Here is a 23624-nt window from a genome sequence, read left to right on the forward strand (position 1 = left end):
AGTGTAGCTTAACTTCTTCCAGTAAACTATATGTTTCTTAAGGGTAGCTTTAGTTCAGTAAACTATATGTTTCTTAAGGGTAGCTTTAGCTCAGTAAACTATATGTTTCTTAAGGGTAGCTTTAGTTCAGTAAACTATATGTTTCTTAAGGGTAGCTTTAGTTCAGTAAACTGTATGTTTCTTAAGGGTAGCTTTAGTTCAGTAAACTATATATTTCTTAAGGGTAGCTTTAGTTCAGTAAACTGTATGTTTCTTACGGGTAGCTTTAGTTCAGTAAACTATATGTTTCTTAAGGGTAGCTTTAGTTCAGTAAACTATATGTTTCTTAAGGGTAGCTTTAGTTCAGTAAACTATGTTTCTTAAGGGTAGCTTTAGTTCAGTAAACTATGTTTCTTAAGGGTAGCTTTAGTTCAGTAAACTGTATGTTTCTTACGGGTAGCTTTAGTTCAGTAAACTATATGTTTCTTAAGTGTAGCTTTAGTTCAGTAACTGTATGTTTTTAAGGGTAGCTTTAGTGTAGCTTAACTTCTTCCAGTAAACTATATGTTTCTTAAGGGTAGCTTTAGTTCAGTAAACTATATGTTTCTTAAGGGTAGCTTTAGCTCAGTAAACTATATGTTTCTTAAGGGTAGCTTTAGTTCAGTAAACTATATGTTTCTTAAGGGTAGCTTTAGTTCAGTAAACTGTATGTTTCTTAAGGGTAGCTTTAGTTCAGTAAACTATATATTTCTTAAGGGTAGCTTTAGTTCAGTAAACTGTATGTTTCTTACGGGTAGCTTTAGTTCAGTAAACTATATGTTTCTTAAGGGTAGCTTTAGTTCAGTAAACTATATGTTTCTTAAGGGTAGCTTTAGTTCAGTAAACTATGTTTCTTAAGGGTAGCTTTAGTTCAGTAAACTATGTTTCTTAAGGGTAGCTTTAGTTCAGTAAACTGTATGTTTCTTACGGGTAGCTTTAGTTCAGTAAACTATATGTTTCTTAAGTGTAGCTTTAGTTCAGTAACTGTATGTTTTTAAGGGTAGCTTTAGTGTAGCTTAACTTCTTCCAGTAAACTATATGTTTCTTAAGGGTAGCTTTAGCTCAGTAAACTATATGTTTCTTAAGGGTAGCTTTAGTTCAGTAAACTATATGTTTCTTAAGGGTAGCTTTAGTTCAGTAAACTGTATGTTTCTTAAGGGTAGCTTTAGTTCAGTAAACTATATATTTCTTAAGGGTAGCTTTAGTTCAGTAAACTGTATGTTTCTTACGGGTAGCTTTAGTTCAGTAAACTATATGTTTCTTAAGGGTAGCTTTAGTTCAGTAAACTATATGTTTCTTAAGGGTAGCTTTAGTTCAGTAAACTATGTTTCTTAAGGGTAGCTTTAGTTCAGTAAACTATGTTTCTTAAGGGTAGCTTTAGTTCAGTAAACTGTATGTTTCTTACGGGTAGCTTTAGTTCAGTAAACTATATGTTTCTTAAGTGTAGCTTTAGTTCAGTAACTGTATGTTTCTTAAGGGTAGCTTTAGTGTAGCTTAACTTCTTCCAGTAAACTATATGTTTCTTAAGGGTAGCTTTAGTTCAGTAAACTATATGTATCTTAAGGGTAGCTTTAGCTCAGTAAACTATATGTTTCTTAAGGGTAGCTTTAGTTCAGTAAACTATATGTTTCTTAAGGGTAGCTTTAGTTCAGTAAACTATGTTTCTTAAGTGTAGCTTTAGTTCAATAAACTGTATGTTTCTTAATGGTAGCTTTAGTTTAGTAAACTATATGTTTCTTAAGGGTAGCTTTAGTTCAGTAAACTATATGTTTCTTAAGGGTAGCTTTAGTTCAGTAAACTATGTTTCTTAAGTGTAGCTTTAGTTCAATAAACTGTATGTTTCTTAAGGGCAGCTTTAGTTCAGTAAACTATGTTTCTTAAGTGTAGCTTTAGTTCAATAAACTGTATGTTTCGTAAGGGTAGCTTTAGTTTAGTGAACTATATGTTTCTTAAGGGTAGCTTTAGCTCAGTAAACTGTATGTTTCTTAAGGGTAGCTTTAGCTCAGTAAACTGTATGTTTCTTAAGGGTAGCTTTAGTTTAGTAAAGTATGTGTTTCTTAAGGGTAGCTTTAGCTCAGTAAACTGTATGTTTCTTAAGGGTAGCTTTAGCTCAGTAAACTGTATGTTTCTTAAGGGTAGCTTTAGTTCAGTAAACTATGTTTCTTAAGGGTAGCTTTAGTTTAGTAAACTGTATGTTTCTTAAGGGTAGCTTTAGTTTAGTAAACTGTATGTTTCTTAAGGGTAGCTTTAGCTCAGTAAACTATATGTTTCTTAAGGGTAGCTTTAGCTCAGTAAACTGTATGTTTCTTAATGGTAGCTTTAGTGTAGCTTAACTTCTTCCAGTGGGAAGTAATTGGTAGCTTGGTAAACTATATTACATAAAATTTAAATTTAATAAAAAAATTAGATCTTTAGAAAGAGGAGAGGCGCTGTGATACAGTATGTTTTTTAATCTTTTTTTTTTTTGCTAAACTTGCTTTTTGCCTGAGTAACCTCAGGTGGCAGTGCATTCCAGGATGACGTGACTCTATACATAACTAAGCAACGCATTAAATCTCTTTTTGGTTTGGGTGCCGTGAATAAACCCAGTCAGTAGCAGATCATGTGCCCGGCCTTATGTAGGGCAGCCTCTATCTAGGTCAGATTTGCTGGGGTTGTCTCTCTCTAGCCTATACTGTACGTACTAGGGGAGTACCTGGTGCCTGTTGTCATTCCACCCCTGACTTTTCAGTAGTCCAGTTCTTTCTCGTCAATGCAAATGAGGGAAGGAGACAAGCTAAAGCCACTTTAAATAATTGAGATGTTTTATTGCAATCGCTGCCTTGTCCTATCTCTGTCATCTCTCTATTGTAACAGTTTAGATGTATCTTGACTGGTCTACATCACTACTGTGACACCTGTCTTGCCCTCTCTATTACTCACCCCAGTGTCTTCTCTGCCCCTATATCTGAGACCCGATTCCCTCTCTACATATCTGTCTTACCCCCGTGCCCTCTACACTCTCTATATCTCACCACTGTTCCTTCCTTACCCTCTCTATATCTGACCTCGCTGCCCCTCTCTGTGCCCCGCAGGCAGCCAAGCAGAGCTGTGCCAACTGCAGGTGGGCGACGAGGTGCTGTCGGTGAGCGGGCAAAGGGTGGCAGAGATGAGCTACAGCAAGTGGAAGAGCAGCACAGAGCAAGCTCTGCAGCAGGGAAGCCTTACCATGGACATACGCCGTCACGGCAGGAACAGTGAGTAGTCGACTAGAGAGAGAGAGAGAGAGAGAATGTGTGTGTTGTTACAGAGTATTTGTAGAATGTCAGTGTTATTTATGTTTGCTGTGTTGGTAAACTATTGCGACACGTTAAATTGGTCAGTACATTTTTCTGGTATCATGGCTCAATTATTTAATGGCAGTTTAATGATAATTTCCTTCGTTTTCTAATCCTCGGTTCTGGGATAACCCTTTAGTTAGTGTTATGTGTGCCCAGTTTTGTCCATCTTCCTTGTCTGTAGTTTCACTGTCTCTGCCTGCCTGCCTCTCTCTCTGTCTGTCTTTCACTTTCTGTATGCTTGTGTTTCTATACTTCTGTTTCCCCTTCTATGTCTGTCTGTCTGCCTGACAGTCTGTTTGTGCTTCTGAATCTTTTATCTCTGTCCGTTTCTGTCTCCCTCTGTTCTCCTTTGTGCATTCCTTATGTGGTGTCTACCTTGTGGAGAACTAACTCATACTCAGGCACAAGATCCTACAGGTCCGAACTTGGTCTTTTGACTCTGTACTCCAGCACTGGATTTGAAATGATACAATGAGGATGAGGTTAAAGTGCAGACTGTCAGCTTTAATTTGAGGGTATTTTCATCCATGTCAGGTGAACCATTTAGAAATTGCAACACTCTTTGTACATAGTCCCCCTATTTTAATAGGGGGACTTTAATACTTGTGTATTAAAGTAATAACAAGATAAGTATTTGGTCTCATTTTCATAACACGCAATGACTACATCAAGCTTGTGACTCTACAAATTTGTTGGACGCATTTTGTTTGTTGTGTTTCAGATTATTTTGTGTTTAATAGAAATTAATGGTAAATAATGTATTGTGTCATTTTGACTCTACATTAAGGTGGATGCTACCATATATGGATAGTCCTGAATAATAATGAGTGAGAAAGTTACAGATGCACAAATATCATACCCCTAAGATGTGCTAACCTCTCATCATTACAACAACAAGGCAAGGTGTCACACTGGTATAAAGGATTTTGGAGACAGGCGCAGGAATACGAAGAGGTTTTTAATACACCCAAAACATGTATACAAAAACACACGATACCTGTAATACACAATATATATAGCACGCAGCATAACAGCTGCATCAACGCATAGGTACTCACACCACCAATGGAGATGGGAACAATAATCGACATTCCAATAGAAACCACAGTTCCGGAGGGATCCGTGACAGTCCGTGACAAACCCAAACAAAAGGAGCGAGGAGTACCTCGAATAAAGAACACAAGCGCATAATGGTACCACATGGGACGAGACCCGTAATCATCTGCGCAATACACGCGGCACGAAAACCAACACAGCACAGGTACTCAAACGACCAACGGACATAGGAACAATAATCGACAGCCCAATGGAAACGAAAAGGCAGTTTTGGGAGAGGTATGATATTTGTGCGTCTGTAACTTTCTCACTCATCATTGTTCATGATTCATTTATTTACAATTAGTGACTCCAAAATAACACAATACATTATTTACCATTAATTTATTTTGTGCACAAAATAATCTGAAACAACCAAACCAAACTGCAAATACATCCAACAAATGTGTAGCTCACAAGCTTGATGTAGACATTAAGTGTTATATGAAACCAAATACTTAACCTTTTACTAATTTAATACACCTATACGTGTATTTGTCCCAATACTTTTGTGTAATGTGCTGTAATGTCTAAACGGTTAACCCAATATGGATGAAAATACCATCAAATTAAAGCTGACAGTCTGCACTTTAACCTCGCAGTTATTATATAACTGAGCCAAAACAAACCAAAACTGTAATTGTCACAGTACTTTGGAGCTCACTGTAGGTTATCACCAACAGGTTTACACATCCTACTATATCACGATTACACCACCAAAACATCAGTCAGTGTATTGATTTGTGTGATCTGTTGAATGTGCAATGCATCTCAAAATAGACGCTTTTGTAGGAGAGCGTGTAAACCTGTTGGTAAAGCTAGGGGTTTGTAGATTGTGCATGGGTGCGGAAGGTGGTTTCTCTGTTATCCCCACTGTTCTTTAGAATAACACCATAACAACAACCTTATTTTCCCTTCCAAGCGGTAGCGTACAGTACCAGTCAAAAGTTACTCATTCAAGGGTTTTTCTTTATTTTTACTATTTTCTACATTGTAGAATAATAGTGAAGACATCAACACTATGAAATAACACATATGGAATCATGTAGTAAGTCAAAAAGTGTTAAACAAATCAAAATAGATTTTATATTCTTCAAAGTAGCAACCATTTGCCTTGATGACAGCTTTGCACACTGTTGGCATTCTCTCAACCAGCTTCACCTGGGATCCTTTTCCAACATTGATGAAGGAGTTCCCACATCTGCTGAGCACTTTTCCTTCACTCTGCGGTCCAACTCATCCCAAACCATCTCAATTGGGTGGAGGCCAGGTCATCTGATGCTGTACTCCATCACTCTCCTTCTTGGTCAAATTGCCCTTACACAGCCTGGAAGTGTGTTGGGTCATTGTCCTGTTGAAAATAAATGATAGTCCCACTAAGCACAAACCAGATGGGATGGCGTATCGCTGCAGAATGCTGTGGTAGCCATGCTGGTTAAGTGTGCCTTGAATTCTAAATAAATCACTGACAGTGTCTCCAGCAAAGCACCCCCACACCATCACACTTCCTCCTCCATGCTTCACAGTGGGAACCACACATATGGATATCATCTGTTCACATACTCTGCATCTCACAAAGACACGGCGGTTGGAACCAAAAATCTCAAATTTGGATTCATCAGACCAAAGGCAAGATGTCCATTGCTCGTGTTTCTTGGCCCAAGCAAGTCTTCTTCTTATTGGTGTCCTTTAGTAGTGGTTTCATTGCAGCAATTCAACCATGAAGGCCGGATTCACGTAGTCTCGTCTGAGCAGTTGATGTTGAAATGTGTCTGTTACTTGAACTCTGTGAAGCATTTATTTGGGCTGCAATCTGAGATGCAGTTAACTCTAATGAATATATCCTCTGCAGCAGAGGTAACTCTGGGTCTTCCTTCCCTGTGGTGATCTTCATGAGAGCCAGTTTCATCATAGCACTTGATGGTTTTTGCAAATGCGCTTGAAGAAACTTTCAAAGATCTTGACATTTTCTAGAGTGACTGACCTTCATGTCTTAAAGTAATGATGGACTGTCATTTCTCTTTGCTTACTTGAGCTGTTCTTTCCATAGTATGGACCTGGTATTTTACCAAATAGGGCTATCTTCTCTATACCACCTCTACCTTGTCACAACACAACTGACTGGTTCGAGCGGAATTAAGGAGAAAAGATATTTTAAAAATTAATTTTACCAAGGCACACCTGTTAGTTGAAATGCATTCCAGGTGACTACCTCATGAATCTGGTTGAGAGAATGCCAAGAGTGAATGCATATCTCTTATTCATAGTTTTGATGTCTTTACTATTATTATACCATGCAGAAAATACTGTAAGTACTTTGTGTACTATAGTTGTATAGTAGTACCTTTAAAGTACTAGTACCTTTCCTAATGTTGTGCTTTCACGCCCACACATACACAAACACACACACACACCACCCCCCCCCCCCCCCCCTTTAAATATTTGCCATTGCCACACGTCGGCGACGTTCAGACTGGGACAGAGACCTACCTTCCCTGCCGTTTAAAAGCCACAAGACCATCAATCTGACCAGTATGGATCATCATCCAACAGTTATAGGTTCCCCTGACACAACCACCGTTAACGCAACCACCCGCTTGGATTTCACCTCTCGGGGATCCATGGAAACCATCAAGAAGGTCACTACCCAACCAATCATTGTGAGTTTTACAGGAAGACCTTGTGGTGTTGATAATGTTCAAATGTTTCGTATTAGCTTTCTTGCTATGTTACTCACAAATACCCAAATAAAACTTGATATATCACAAATTTGCAAACATGTTGTGACAAGGTTGGTAAGGACATCATTGTGAAAAAACTTGTGATTTTTGTTTGTTGCATGGTCACATTGAATCTATATTAATACAGTGTACTGATAAAACCCCAGACAGTTCTCAACAGGCTTTTAATTCATCTTGTTGCAGGATATGGCATCCAATGGAGTGAATGGAGGCTTCCGTGACGAGACAGTGACCGTGAGAAACAAAGGTAAAGAGCATAGAGCAGATATACTAACCAGAGAGGTTATGACTAGCCTTTATTAACAGGAACACGTTTGAGAAAGCAATGACAACGTTCTCTCTTTGGGACTGTATGTGTTTTTGGTGGTGAATGCTCATTGTTCAATTATGTATAATTATGTACATTCACACATTTTGTTTGTGCATGCCACCACATGACTAGATCAGAGTGTGCAGCTGAACATTGTATGCTGGAAAACACTCGGTTTGTTATTTTTGATTAACACTGCTCTTCATGAAATACAAATACCGAACGTGTTTTTACGTGAATTCCGTGATACGGTTAGCTTTTAACAGCTACTATAGGACCGCTATTCATTTTTGCCGACGTTTACTGACACCGGCCATATTCAACGGGTGTTGAGTGTTCGTAAATTCAACAGTTATTCTGCGCTCTCTGGCACACTCAGACGAGAGTGCTCTGAAATCAGAGTAGATGGCTAGACTGAATTTACGAACTCACCCAAAATGGATACTTGCATAGTGGAGTCTTTTGTTAAGACATGTAGCTAGCTAGGCCTTACTGCCCTTCATGAATCTGCAGGTTGCTAACCAAACAGTCAGCTAATGTTAGCTACTTAGCTAGGTAAACAATGAACCATAATCAAGTTCAATATTAGCTAGCTAACATTAGGCTATAGCTAGCCAAGCAAATTGTTCTTTCTGTCAAAATTAGAAAGGTGTAATATCTGAAAATGTAGCTAGCTACACTAATCATCATTCACTCATCATTAATGGTTGGAGGCATTTCCTGTTGGATGCCAGGGTTGCCCTTAGTTTGAAGATGTAATCCGGAGGCCGGTGTTTCCTCCATCTCCTTAGCTATCATACTCGAATTCCACTGATTTCAAAACTCAGTCCTCCAGGAAGTGGAGAGCAACACTTATGCAGTTTTAATATACAATACATTTTTTTTACAGCCGCGTTAGACAGGATTACCTAGACACACTGACCAGCTCAAATAGACAATCCAAACTCATCTCTCTGCATGTCAAGCCCACTCATTATCTCAGCCAATCATGGCTAGCAGGAAGGTTGCTGACTTTTTCTTTGGCTAAACCAACTAGGCTCGTAATTTAACAATTTTATTCTTATTTACAGATGGCATACAAGTTTGTTATTAAGGCACATGAAAGTTCATATGTTTGTGAAGGCATTTCTGCCAATAACCACATTTTGATTTTTTTTAAATTTTACATTCAAATCGCTCTCCTGTGAAGTGGTGACCCGCGACATATGACCCGCGACCCATGACCCGCGACATATGATAACATTTTCTGGGTGATTAAAATATTGACTGGCTTTTATCAAGCTGCCCACTCAAGAAAAAGCTTCAAACTGTAACCAGTGCCTGCAACCTGGTTCAGGTTATCAGTCAACCTACCAGGGTAGTTACAAACAGCACAGGAATGAAATCATCAACATGTATTGATCACATTTTTACTACTTTTGTAGTGAATCCTATGTTGTTGATGTAAAGAATATTTGTTGGTCCGTGGTGTGTAATGAGGAGCAAACAGACACTGCACTTGACACAGTTATGAAATTGCTTATTCCAGTTACTAATAAGCATGCACCCATTAAGAAAATGACTGTAAAAACTATTAAATCCCCGTGGATTGATGAGTATTTGAAAAAAGGAATGGCAAAAGGAATGGCAAATAAGTCTGGCTACAGAACGGATTGGCAAACGTATTGCAAATTGAGAAATCATGTGACTAAACTGAATAAAAAGAAACTACCCTATGAAACAAAGATAAATTACATATAGAATGATAGTAAAAAGCTTTGGAGCACCTTCAATCAAAAAAAATATTGACATTTTGGGGAAAAAAAAGGCAAACTCAGCTCCATCATTCATATAGTTATTTATTGAACTAGGCAAGTCAGTTAAGAACAAATTCTTATTTACAATGACGGCCTACCCCGTCCAAACCCTAACCCTGACAACACTGGGCCAATTGTGCGCCATCCTATGAGACTCCCAATCACGGCCAGTAGTGACACAGCCTGGAATCGAACCAGGATCTGTAGTGACTCCTATTTGCAATATTTTCAGTTTAAACCTACTAGAAAGTGTGTGCCCCCAGGCTCTGAGGGAAGCAAAAATCATTCCGCTACCTAAGAATACCAAAGTCCTCTTTACTGGCTCAAATAGTCGACCAATCAGCCTGTTCTCAACATTTAGTACATTTTTTTTATATTGTGTTTCACCAGATACATTGCTATTTTACAGTAAAAAAAATGTCAACAAACTTTCAGACTTTTAGGGAAGGACGTTCAACAAGCACAGCACTTACACAAATGACTGATGATTGGCTTAGAGAAATTGATGTTTTTTAGTGCAGCTTTTGACATTTTCGATCATAGTCTGCTGCTGGAAGAAAAGTATGTGTTATGGTTTACACCACCTGCTACATTGTGGATAAAGAGTTACCTGTCTACCAAAACACAGAGGTTATTATTTAATAGAAGCCTCTCCAACATAATCCAGGTAGAATCAGGAATTCCCCTGGGCAGCTGTATAGGCCCCTTACTTTTTTAATTCTTGACTAATGGCATGCCACTTTGAGTAAAGCCAGTGTGTTTATGTATGCGGATGACTCAACACTATACATGTCAGCTACTACAAAAACTGAAATGACTGCAACACTTAACAAAGATTTGCATTTTGTTTCAGAGTGGATGGCAAGGAATTAGTTAGTCCTAAATATTTCTAAAACTCAAAGCATTGTATTTGGGGCAAATCATTCACTAAACCCTAAACCTCAACTAAATCTTGTAATAAATGATGTGAAAATTAAGCAAGTTGAGGTGACTAAACTGCTTGACATAACCCTGGTTTGTAAAATGTCATGGTAAAAACATATTTGATACAACAGTAGCTAAGATGGGGAGAAGTCTGTCCATAATAAAGCGCAGCTCTACCTTCTTAACAGCACTATCAACAAGGCAGGTCATACAGGCCCTAGTTTTGTCGCACCTGGACAACTATTCAGTCGTGTGGTCAGGTGCCACAAAAAGGGACTTAAGAAAATTGCAATTGGCTCAGAACAGGGCAGCACGACTGGCCCTTGGATTTACACAGAGAGCTAATATAATAATATGCATGTCAATCTCTCCTGGCCCAAAGTGGAAGAGCAATTGACTTGTATTTATGAGAGGTATTGACATGTTGAATGCACCGAGCTGTCTGTTTGAACTACTGGCGCACAGCTCGGACACCCATGCAGACCCCACAAGACATGCCACAAGAGTTCTCTTCACAGTCCTCAAGTCCAGAACAGACTATGGGAGGCCCACAGTACTACATAGAGCCATGACTACATGGAACTCTATTCCACATCAAGTAACTGATGCAAGCAATAAAATTCGATTTTTAAAAAACTGATAAAAAAAATAATATTAAATGACATGGATAATTGAGTGACTGTCAATGACTGACAAAACAAGAGGAAAACTGCTGATGCACAACCACATTTTGAACTTACACCGTGTGTATTGTACTATTCTAACTCTCAAGAGTAAGTTCAGACCCCAACTGAGTTCCCCCCCCAAAAATTGCTCATGCCTGGAGCTGGCCCTGCATATGATCGTTTTTATTTTCAGTGTGATGACAAAATCCTAATGTAGTTGTTATGTGTACAATAGTGGAGAATGGAGATCTTTATTGAAGTTCCCCATGCCATGATAGCAAGGCCGTGCACAGACCTTTCATAATTCATATCTTAGAAAATGATAACATACCATATGCCTCTTTTGCAGTGACTCCTTGAGACATAATTGACATCGGGGAAAAGAGGGTGGGCAATCAGCTGACCATTGATGTAGATGATTGATGTAAATCTGCTTGTTAGCTACCTCAATTTCTTTTACTGATTGCGATTTACCTCTCTATGTCTTACTGCCTCTCTCTGTTGCGCATATCAGCTAACCAGACTGAATAGGGATCATGCTGTAGGCTAAATCAAGTGTTAAGCTGCTGTGGCAGTATTGTTGATATTTAAACTAGCTAGCTGGCTAGCTAGCTAGCTACACACACTCAACCAGTGACCGCATCTCTCAAGGCAGACGGACTGGGCAAAAGGACAGACTGGGAAAAAGGTGCAACCGGGCCCACGCACGCTCCATACAGGGCAGATCAACAGGCGCAACCAATAGACAGGATGGTGGCTAGTTAACTTAAAGGCTTGTCTTGCGGGCAGTGGGTTCCAAACAACAGTGACAAAATATGTATACAAAAAAATATTACCACCCAAAAGGGCAATTTGGCGACTGGAAGGGCAAAGGGGCATGTGCTCTGCACAGGTAGAACCATATCTGTGCACGTGCCTGCATGATTGAAGTAATTACTTCAAAGTTTCTCTCCCACTCTCTTACGCTCTCTGACCCTGTTCTGATTTCTCCATCTCTCACCTAGAACCCATATCCATGAAAAATTTAAAACGGAGGTCAGAGTTTTTTGAACAAGGTAAGACACCCCTGATCGACGCCCGGTGTTGGTGAAGGGTTACTATCAATCGTCTGTGTAACTATCAAGAGGCTGGGTGCTCTAGGCTTCCATCTCTTTCTATCTAAAATCCACTGCTTTTTTCCATCTGATCTGGTACTGAGTGAGTGTAACCCCATTGGTCTCCCCCTCCCTCCCACACCCGGGCTTCTCAGGGCCCAGTGTCAGTGCGCTGGTCTACCTCTGTGATAAACAGGGTTGAGTGTGTGGTGATTCTCCCAGAGACACTGAGCTCGATGAGTCTAGACCAGTATTTCCCAACCCTCTCCTGTGGGACCAGCAATCTATCTACATTTTTGTTGCAGCTCTGAGTTGACAACTAATCACAAAGGCCTTAGATTAGTTGAATCAGGTGGCTAGTTCAGGGTTAAAACCAAATTGAAAAACCGTCTGAGGATCCCTCAGGAGAGGGTTGGGATACACTTGACGAGAAAGTTGTGTTTTCACCAACACTTTGAAGCACCAAAGGGGAGACATCATGTCAGAATACCATACCAACATACCAATCCACTAGAGTCCATAGAAGTGGTTACAAAATTCTCACTTCTTGCTTGTGTGTTTTTGATTGCCTGCGTTTTCAGAACCTGCATACACAGGAGCAACTGAGAATCAACATTAAAGATGATCAATTCTAGGCTGTTCCAGAGCCATATAGGATAGCGATATACACTATACTGTATATATAAAAGTATGTGGACACCCCTTCAAATTAGTGGATTCAGCTATTTCAGCCACACCCATTGCGAACAGGTCTATAAAATCGAGCACACAGTCATGTAATCTCCATAGACAAACATTGGCAGTAGAATGGCTTTACTGAAGAGCTCAGTGACTTGCAATGTGGCACCGTCATATGATGCCACATTTCCAACAAGTCAGTTTCTGCCGTGCTAGAGCTTCCCCCGGTCAACTGTAAGTGTGGTTATTGAGAAGTGGAAACGTCTAGGATTAACAACGGCTCAGCTTCGAAATGGTAGGCCTACACAAGCTCACAGAACGGGACTGGCGAGTGCTGAAGCGTGTAGCGCGTAAAAATCGTTTGTCTTAGGTTGCAACGATAACTACTGAGTTCCAAACTGCCTCTGGAAGCAAGGTCAGCACAAGAACTGCTCGTCGGGTACTTCATGACATGGGTTTCCATGGCCGAGCAGCCACACACAAGCCTAAGATCATCATGCGCAATGCCAAGCGTCAGCTGGAGTGGTGTGAAGCTTGCCACCATTAGACTCCGGAGCAGTGGAAATGTGTACTCTGGAGTGATGAATCATGCTTCACCATCTGGCAGTCCGACGAACTAATCTGGGTTTGGCGGATGGCAGGAGAACACTACCTGCCTGAATGCATAGTGCCAACTGTAAAGTTTGGTGCAGAAGGAATAATGGTCTGGGGCTGTTTTCATGGTTCGGATTAGGCCCCTTAGTTCCAGTTAAGGTAAATCGTAGCGCTAGAGCATACAATGACATTCTAGACGATTCTGTGCTTCCAACTTTGGGGCAACAGTTTGGGGAAGGCCCTTTATTGTTTCAGCATGACAATGCCCCCGTGCACAAAGCGAGGTCCATACAGAAATGGTTTGTCGAGATCGATGTGGAAGAACTTGACTGGCCTGCACAGAACCATCACCGCCTTGGGGTGGCAGGTAGCCTAGTGGTTAAGGCGTTAGGTCAGTAACCAAAAGGTTGCTGGGTTGAATCCTTGTTACTGACTAGGTAAAAATCTGTCGTTCTGCCCCTGAACAAGGAAGCTTAACCCACTGTTCCCCGGAAGGCCGTCATTGTAAATAAGAATTTGTTCTTAACTGACTTGCCTAGTTAAAGAAAGGTTCAAAAATAAATACAATGAAAATAAATAAAAACCCATCGAACACCTTTGGGATGAATTGGAACGCTGATTGCGAGCCAGGCCTAATCACCCAACATCAGTGCACGACCTCACTAATGCTCTTGTGACTGAATGGAAGCAAGTACCTGCAGCAGCGTTCCACCATTTATTGGAAAGACTTCCCAGAAGAGTGGAGGCTGTTTTAGCAGCAGGGGGGGACTAACTCCATATTAATGCCCATGATTTTGGAATGAGATGTTTTACGAGCAGGTGTCCACATAATTTCGGTAACGTAGTGCATATCTATGGCTCTGGGCTATTCACTAAGCCATAAGCCTAGAAAGTAATGCCATCACAAGGCTAACTCGTCATATGCTGTCAGGTGTATGGTGCAGTATGTTGGTATGATGTCGAGGTGTCACACATTGGCTCCCCTCCTTCTCAACCTTGCATGCTTTGCTGTGCTGTGCTTTTGCTCTTGTGTTATTACTCATAGCCAATGCTTTTGCATGCATCAACATGCATTCTGGTGACTGTTGAAATTGTTTGACTCTTTGCATCTTGTGCATGTTTGTTGTTATATCCATTAGAAAACAAAAATGATGAGATGTTAATAAGTTGAATCTAGTTAGTGTGATGTACTTGGGTAACCTACCATTCAGCAGTCAGAGACTGTTATTCTGCCAAAATCATAGGCTCTTTGTGGCAATATTGGCACGACTCTAGGTGAATTTAAAATACATCTTGTTTGCTTCAGGCTTGATTTAAAATCTCAAATTATAGCCGAGGGTTTGGTTAAAGTTGAAAGACCATTTAAAAGTTTTAGAGGTTGAAACACTCAAATCTGAACACACACTCAACCTCGGATAAGAGTCGAGGTTTTAACAAGCCTGTCAGCTTTTGCTCGGTATGGTAGCCTGTGGAGCCTCCAGGTGTGTGCGATTTAAATGCATGTATTATATCTATCCTAGGTGTCAGTCTGTGTGTCTGCTTTAGCGAACTTTAAACTGTCTCAACAAACATGACAATGATGCAGTATTTTAGAATACAGGAACAATGCTTCTCATGGCAGCATATACTTAATGCTGTATATCACTCTGAGATGTGACTGTTTAACACTAGATCGATTTATTTGATGATGTTTATTCTTTTTCAAGGAGGATCAGAGTCGACAAAATCAGATGTAAGCAATTCTATTTAATATCTACAAAATGTTTTACAAGCAGGTGGTTGGGTTTTTTTCTCTCAAGTACGTGTTTATGTTCTTAAGTTTTTACAATGCATTGACCCATCATTGTGAGTGACATCTTTACTGTGTGGGATAGTGATGGGTTATTTAACTACCCCACCAGGGGCAGGATCCTGAGCCTCCTTAAACTCCTTGATTGAAAATGCTAGTCCCAACCGTTGTGTCATTGTTCATACAATACTCAACCTTTGAAATTGGATGATGAGTGGACTGAAGCATCTGTGGCTCACTTTGAAAAGGTTGACTGAAGGAACAACATAACAGTTCAAGTTTGAACTTTTCAACTTCGTCACAGACACTGAAATACTGTCGATGGGCATGTTAATACATAAACGATGAAACATTTAAATGAAAAACGAGTGATATGCATGACAATGTGTATAAGGGTTGGGGAGACTCAAATAGCTGTGTTGATTAAGTGGGATTAAGATGCTGTAAGAATGACTTAAATTTAAACATCAGGTGAAGAAAAAATAAATAAAGTAATTTGTGTATTTGCAGGATACATTTGTTCACCTATAAAGGAATAATGGCAATGTCTCTTCTCTACTCTCCTCTTCCTCTCCTCCATCAGATGCCCGTTGCCTCCATCGCTCCCTCCTCTAACCGCTTGTCCTGGGACCCGGAGGAGGAGCGCAGGAGGCAGGAGAAATGGCAGAAGGAGCAGGAGAGACTCCTACAGGTAACAGTGTAGTATGTGTGTGGTGGGGGGGTGATTGCTTTTTTTTTTAAATTATTATTATTTTTTTTATCCCATTTTCTCCCCAATTTTTTCGTGGTATCCAATCGCTAGTAATTACTACCTTGTCTCATCGCTACAACTCCCGTACGGGCTCGGGAGAGACAAAGGTCGAAAGCCATGCGTCCTCCGAAGCACAACCCAACCAGCCGTACTGCTTCTTTAACACAGCGCGCCTCCAACCCGGAAGCCAGCCGCACCAATGTGTCGGAGGAAACACCGTGTACCTGGCCCCCTTGGTTGGCGAGCACTGCGCCCGGCCCGTCACAGGAGTCGCTGGAGCGCGATGAGACAAGGATATCCCTACCGGCCAAACCCTCCCTACCCCGGACGACGCTATGCCAATTGTGCGTCGCCCCACGGACCTCTCGGTCGCGGCCGGCTGCGACAGAGCCTGGGCGCGAACCCAGAGACTCTGGTGGCGCAGTTAGCACTGCGATGCAGTGCCCTAGACCACTGCGCCACCCGGGAGGCCCTCGGGGGGTGATTGTTGTGTGTGTTTTTGATTGTTTGAAGTGTGTGTGTGTGCACACTGAATTACTCCCGAGGTCTATTTATGGAGGTAGAGAGATACAAAATGTGTCCAGCCTGACCCCTGCAGAGCAGCTGTAGACTAGAAGCCAAGGCTCGTTATTCCTCCACTCTGTTGTATTCCCCGCAGGTCAAACGGCCTAATTTCTTAATGAGACATAGAAGCTTGGCAGAAAATCTAACAAGGTTCACCTACTCTGGGGAATGAAGCTGGAATGTAGAGCTGAGCGGTTGAAGGTGAAACGTTGGGATTGTTTCAGTTTTTGTTCTCAGGAGTCAGGTAGACTTCAGCTAATCCTTGTCTTCCAATTGCCCTTTTCTTAGGTTTTGGTAGGCTAAAATGTGGTAATTCTTTTTTTGTCGGGATATTAAGGGATGTCAATTGCTGAATGAGTTGAAGCACTTTCCTTGTCTTTACCATGAAACCAGAACTTTCTATTTCTATTGTTTAACAAGAGAGACTATTTTCCTCTTACATCAAATTGTGATTAAAAGTGGTTGTCAGTAGGGGGCCGGTGACCAAAGCGCTTGATAAACTCTGAATGCGTGTGTGTGTGTGTGTGTGTGTGTGTGTGTGTGTGTGTGTGTGTGTGTGTGTGTGTGTGTGTGTGTGTGTGTGTGTGTGTGTGTGTGTGTGTGTGTGTGTGTGTGTGTGTGTATACAGTACAGTAACGTGTCTCTCTCTGTGTGCGTGTTTGTGATCAGGAGAAATATCGTCGTGACCAGGAGAAACTGGAGGAGGAGTGGCGTCGGGCCCAGCAGGAGGCTGTGGTAGAAGGGGGAAGACACCACCAAGAGGTGAGGAACCACATCACCACAGCAATGTAATTTTATGGTTGTAACTCAGGACTTTGGCTTTAACCCTATACTGTCTGTTCCTCAGGAGCCGAGAGACCTGAAGATGGACAGCAGGAGTATCGGCCCCCACTCCCCCCTCCGCCAGCCTACCACGCCCTGGGAGGAAAGGGGGAGGAGGGAAGAGGAGGAAACACAGCGAAGACAGGAGGAGGAAGAAAGGAGGAGAGTGGAGGAGGAGCAGCAAAAGTGGGAGGAGGAGAGGAGGACGGAGGAGGAGGAGCGAGAGCTGCTGCGTCTTCAGGAGGAGAGGAAGAGGAGGGAGAAGCAGGAGGATGAGGAGAGAAGACAGAGGGAAAAGGAGGAGCTGAGATGGCAGAGGAGGAAGGAGGAGGAGAGGGAGGAGAGGAGGCGCCAGGAGGCTGCTGAACAGCAGCACAGGGAGAAAGAGAAAATGCAGGAGCAGCAGCAATGGTTAAGAATAATATGTATTCTTATCTTTAAAGGTTTAGTTCACCCAAATTACAAAATGAGATATTGGTTTCCTTACCCTGTAAGCAGTCTATGGACGAGGTATAACAGCAATCCATGCTTTGTTTTAGTTTCTCTGGCACTGTTTCCGAATGCTAACATTTTAACTTTTGTGGCACTAATCTAATGCAAGTCGTTGTACCTATGTTAGCATTTTTCGCACATCATGTCCAAATTATCCTAAAGTATCTAAAATTGATTATGTAGACGAACAAAGTCACTTATAGATGATGCTCCAGTATAATTACAGGAATTTTTTTTTTTTTTTTCCCCAGTTTTTCAGTGTTGCTTTTTACAATGATAAAGATTTGCAATAATGTCGTTTTTCCTTCCCCCTAATTCCCCCTTCCCATCCTACCCAGTTCCCTCCCCTAATTTTGAAAAAGTACATATCATTTGTGTGCAGTCTAAAAATATATATTTTTTCTGGCAGTGGAAGGAGGATAAATTGTCAAATGTAGAGTTCAAGCTGAACAAAAGTTGAATGAGTCAAATCAAATCTATTTATATAGCCCTTCTTACATCAGCTGATATCTCAAAGTGCTGTACAGAAACCCAGCCTAAAAATTCTGTGCCTTTCCTGAAAACCTGTACCCGTAGTTGGGTTGATGGAAAGAGAAAGAGTGGTTGGGGGATAAAGGCAAGGGTGGAGAGAGGTTAAAGAAGTAAATTGATGGATAATAAAAATAGCAAGCACACTAATAAAAAAGAAGAAGGTTGGATAACAGTAGTGGTCTTGCTGAAGCAAGCACACTAATAAAAAAGAAGAAGATTGGATAACAGTAGTGGTCTTGCTGAAGCAAGCACACTAATAAATAAATAAAATGATCATACAGAAACAAAAGACCATTCCCATATACCGTTTTATACACCAAGGATTAATAACAAAAAGATAAAAATAACAAATAAGGCAAAGATATAAACAATATAGCAACTGCAAAAAATGTGAGGATCTACCTCTGCCTTATGCTAGTTACCTTCTTATACATCCAAGGTTTAATTCACATTTCTTACATATCTATTATTCTATCCCATCTATCTTCTATAGCGCTTTTGTCGTTACAGACATAATGTTAAAGTGTTTGTAAGGCTTTAAGATTTGTGTGTGCTAAATCTTCAAATGCTTATTGTAAACACCAACTCACTGCAGTATATTAAACATTAACATTTAGTTAATTAATCATTACTTGTTGCCTGTTCTCATGTTTACTTGACATTGTATTGTAACCTCTAACCCCCACTAATGGCCTGCCTGTGTTTTGTCTTCTCTGTATGTGTTTTGTCCTGTCTGTCCTTCCATCTGTTCTGTTCTGTTCTGTTCTGTTCTGTTCTGTTCTGTCCTTCCATCTGTTCTGTTCTGTTCTGTTCTGTTTGTCTGTCTGTCTGTCTGTCTGTCTGTCTGTCTGTCTGTCTGTTCTGTCTATGTGTGTCTCTGTCTGTATCTCTGTCTGTATTCCCTATCTATATCATCTTTCTACTGCTGTAACCTTTTCTCAAAACTGCTGGCAGGGTCGGGGACTCCTATGGCTATGCCAAGGCCCAGCCTGAGATATCCATGGCAGACAGGTCAGTGTCTGTCTGTCCAGGTCCAACCTAACCATCAAATACTTAAAAAATTACTTAAAATACTCAGAGTATTTGCTTACATCTGTCTTGACTGCCAGATGGGCTGGGTTTGCAGTTTTCTGAGTGAGTGTTCAGGTCTGGTGTGAGTGCATGCGTGACTATGTGTGTTAGAATGGCCACGGCGTTGCCTCTTTTGCAATCAGACAAACATACAGTATGACTTAATTGCATTCATAAAATCGATGGTCTGTTACTAGCAAACGCAAAGCATGCCTCAGCCTATAACTAATACATTATGTTCTAAGAGTCAACCAACATAACTAAATGTGTAGTGCAGCCCATGTCCCAAATGGCACCTTTTCCCAATACAGGGCACTACTTTTGACCAGAGCCCTAATGGCTCAACAATATATCATCACAGCCTTATTCTAAAATGGATAAAAAATAATAATAAATTGACAGCAATCTACACACAATACCCCATAATGACAAAGCAAAAACAGGTTTACATTTTTTGTGTGCAAAAAAAACAACAGAAATACCTTATTTACATAAGTATTCAGACCCTTTGCTATGAAACTCGAAATTGAGCTCAGGTGCATTCTGTTTCCATTGATCATCCTTGAAATGTTTCTACAACTTGATTGGAGTCCACCTGTGGTAAATTCTATTGATTGGACATGATTTGGAAAGACACGCACCTGTCTATGTCAGAGCAAAAACCAAGCCATGAGGTCGAAGGAATTGCCCGTAGAGCTCTGAGACAGGATTGTGTCAAGGCACAGATCTGGGGAAGGGTACCAAAACAAAACAAAACATTTCTGCAGCATTGAAGATCCCCAAGAACACAGTGGCCTTCATCATTCTTAAATGGAAGAAAATTGGAACCACCAAGACTCTTCCTAGAGCTGGCCGCCCGGCCAAACTGAGCAATCGGGGGAGAAGGGCCTTGGTCAGGAAGGTGACTTGTCACTCTGACAGAGCTCTAGAGTTCCTCTGTGGAGATGGGAGAACCTTCCAGAAGGGCAACCATCTCTGCAGCACTCCACCAATTAGGCCTTTATGGTAGAGTGGCCAGATGTAAGCCACTCCTCAGTAAAAGGCTCATGACAGCCTGCTTGGAGTTTGCCAAAAGGCTCCTAAATACTCTCAGAATAAATACTGTCACGTCCGGAGGAAACCTGGCACCATCCCTGGGGATGTTTTTCAGCGGCAGGGACTGGGAGACTAGTCAGGATCGAGGCAAAGTACAGAGAGATCCTTGATGAAAACTTGCTCAGGACCTCAGACTGGGCTGAAGGTTCACCTTCCAACAGAACGACCCTAAGCACACAGCCAAGACAATGCAGGGGTGGCTTCAGGACAAGTCTCTGAATGTCCTTGAGGGGCCCAGCCAGAGCCCAGAGTTGAACCCGATTGAACATCTCTGGAGAGACCGGAAAAAAGCTGTGCAGCAACACTCCCCATCCAACCTGACAGAGCTTGAGAGGATCTGCAGAGAAGAATGGGAGAACGCCCCAAATACAGGTGTGTCAAGCTTGTCGCGTCAAAATTGTTGCAACCACTATTACTAGCCTGTTCAACCTCTCTTTCGTATTGTCTGAGATTCCCAAAGATTGGAAAGCTGCCGCGGTCATCCCCCTCTTCAAAGGGGGTGACACTCTAGACCCAAACTGCTACAGACCTATATCTATCCTACCCTGTCTTTCTAAGGTCTTCGAAAGCCAAGTTAAATAACAGATTACCGACCATTTCGAATCCCACCGTACCTTCTCCGCTATGCAATCTGGTTTCAGAGCTGGTCATGGGTGCACCTCAGCCACGCTCAAGGTCCTAAACGACATCTTAACCGCCATCGATAAGAGACATTACTGTGCAGCCATATTCATCGACCTGGCCAAGGCTTTCGACTCTGTCAATCACCACATTCTTATTGGCAGACTCGACAGCCTTGGTTTCTCAAATGATTGCCTCGCCTGGTTTACCAACTACTTCTCTGATAGAGTTCAGTGTGTCAAATCGGAGGGCCTGTTGTCCGGACCTCTGGCAGTCTCTATGGGGGTGCCACAGGGTTCAATCCTCGGGCTGACTCTCTTCTCTGTATACATCAATGATGTTGCTCTTGCTGCTGGTGATTCTCTGGTACACCTCTAAGCAGACAACACCATTCTGTATACTTCTGGCCCCACTTTGGACACTGTGTTAACTAACCTCCAAACGAGCTTCAATGCCATACAACTCTCCTTCCGTGGCCTCCAGCTGCTCTTAAATGCAAGTAAAACTAAATGCATGCCATTCAACCGATCACTGCTCGCCCATCCAGCATCACTACTCTGGACGGCTCTGACTTAGAATATGTGGACAACTACAAATACCTAGCTGTTTGGTTAGACTGTAAACTCTCCTTCCAGATTCACATTAAGCATCTCCAATCCAAAATTATATCTAGAATCGGCTTCCTATTTCGCAACAAAGCATCCTTCACTCATGCTGCCAAACATACCCGTGTAAAACTAAACATCCTACCGATCCTCGATTTTTGGGAATGTCATTGACAAAATAGCCTCCAACACTCTACTCAACAAATTGAATGAAGTCTATCACAGTGCCATCCGTTTTGTCACCAAAGCCCCATACACTACCCACCATTGCGACCTGTACACTCTCGTTGGTTGGCCCTCGCGTCATACTCGTCGCCAAACCCACTGGCTACAGGTTATCTACAAGTCTCTGCTAGGTAAAGCCCCGCCTTATCTCAGCTCACTGGTCACCATAGCAGCACCCACTCGTAGCACGCGCTCCAGCAGGTATCTCACTGGTCTCACTGGTCACCCCCAAAGCCAATTCCTCCTTTGGTCGTCTTGCCTTCCAGGTCTCTGCTGCCAATGACTGGAACGAACTGCAAAAATCTCTGAAGCTGGAGACTCATATCTCCCTCACTAGCTTTAAGTACCAGCTGTCAGAGCAGCTCACAGATCACTGCATCTGTACATAGCACTTCCGTAAACAGCCCATCTATCTACCTACCTCATCCCCATACAGTATTTATTTATTTATCTTGCTCCTTTGCACATTCATCTTCTGCACATCTACCATTCCAGTGTTTAATTGCTATATTGTAATTACTTCACCACCATGGCCTATTTATTGCCTTAACTCCCTTATCTTACCTCATTTGCCATCATTGTATATAGATGTTATGTTTTCTTTTGTTCTACTGTATTATTGACTATGTTTTGTTTATTCCATGTGCAACTCTGTGTTGTTGTATGTGTCGAATTGCTATGCTTTATCTTGGCCAGGTCGCAGTTGCAAATGAGAACTTGTTCTCAAATAGCCTACCTGGTTAATTAAATAAAGGTGAAATAAAAATGTAATTCAATAAAAAAAAACAAGAAGACTGAAGGCTGAAATCTCTGCCAAAGGTGCTTCAACAAAGTACTGGGTCAAGGATCTGAATACTTATGTAAATGTTATATTTAGTTGTATTATTTTTTTGTGCAAACGTTTCTAAAAACCTGTTTTGCTTTGTCATTATAGGGTATTGTGTGTAGATTGTTGAGAGAAAAAAAACTTTTAATTCATTTTAGAATAAGACTGTAACGTAACAAAATATGGAAAAAGTCAAGGGGCCTGAATGCTTTCCGAATAAACTGTAAAGTAAAAAAGTGGTATCACAGAGATTACGCAACAAAGCCTGAAGGCTTATTTCCATTGCAGGCCACTCATGTACTGTATGTGTTCATGTATTGAACTGTACGCATTTGAAAATACAAAGAGCCCCAAGGGCCCTGGTCAAATGTAGTACACTTTGTAGGGAATAGGGTACCATTTGGAACATTGCCCAAGTAAATCAATAATGTGTTTTACAGTGTACATTGATTCGAGAGACAATGAATTTCCTTGATTATCAGCCCCTAAATGTGTTTTGTTGTGATTGGCAGGGCAAAGTCGAAATCTACTCCCGAGCTGGACGACGTGGAGAAAACAGAGACTAAAGGTCAGTGGGGATTTATTAATGTCCTCATCAATGTATTCATCAATATTCGTTAATCCTTATTGACCTTTTGGTGGAAGTTGAACCATTACTTAGCTGCTCAAATTAGCAAGGGAAGATGTGCGTGTGTGTACGTGTGCGTACCCGTGTAAGTAACTGTATGTCAGTGAGTGTGAATACTGTACACTGTGCCCAGGCCGGTACGGCAGCTCGGGGGGCATGGCCCAGAGGTTACTGGAGGAGGAGTTGAGACGTAAAGCAGACAAAAAGGCCCAGAGTCTCCGGGCTGCGTCAGAGCTGGAGTTGGAGAGGAGAGACATCCTAAACGCCATGAGATACAGAGAGCCAGAAAGAGGTGTGGTTCACAGCCTCGACCGCTCCTGACCACTCCTGTCTAATCAATGCAGGACCCAGTCAACCAAACAGCTCAGC

The 23624-nt window shown here is 41.5% G+C and overlaps 1 protein-coding gene across 1 annotated transcript in view; it reads left to right on the forward strand.

The window, feature by feature from the left end:
- The window catches only part of LOC129821427 (LIM domain only protein 7-like), a 59279-nt gene that overhangs the window by 30472 nt on the left and 5183 nt on the right, over window positions 1-23624 (forward strand). The window contains exons 12-22 of the mRNA XM_055879067.1: window positions 3093-3254; window positions 6906-7093; window positions 7358-7421; window positions 11874-11924; window positions 14942-14967; window positions 15608-15715; window positions 17009-17101; window positions 17187-17572; window positions 19139-19195; window positions 23140-23195; window positions 23389-23547. Of these exons, the coding sequence (XP_055735042.1) occupies window positions 3093-3254; window positions 6906-7093; window positions 7358-7421; window positions 11874-11924; window positions 14942-14967; window positions 15608-15715; window positions 17009-17101; window positions 17187-17572; window positions 19139-19195; window positions 23140-23195; window positions 23389-23547 (1350 nt within the window). The remainder of the gene's footprint in view (window positions 1-3092; window positions 3255-6905; window positions 7094-7357; window positions 7422-11873; window positions 11925-14941; window positions 14968-15607; window positions 15716-17008; window positions 17102-17186; window positions 17573-19138; window positions 19196-23139; window positions 23196-23388; window positions 23548-23624) is intronic.

The sequence above is a fragment of the Salvelinus fontinalis genome, chromosome 23 (assembly GCF_029448725.1).
Source record: "Salvelinus fontinalis isolate EN_2023a chromosome 23, ASM2944872v1, whole genome shotgun sequence".
Lineage (NCBI taxonomy): Eukaryota > Metazoa > Chordata > Actinopteri > Salmoniformes > Salmonidae > Salvelinus > Salvelinus fontinalis.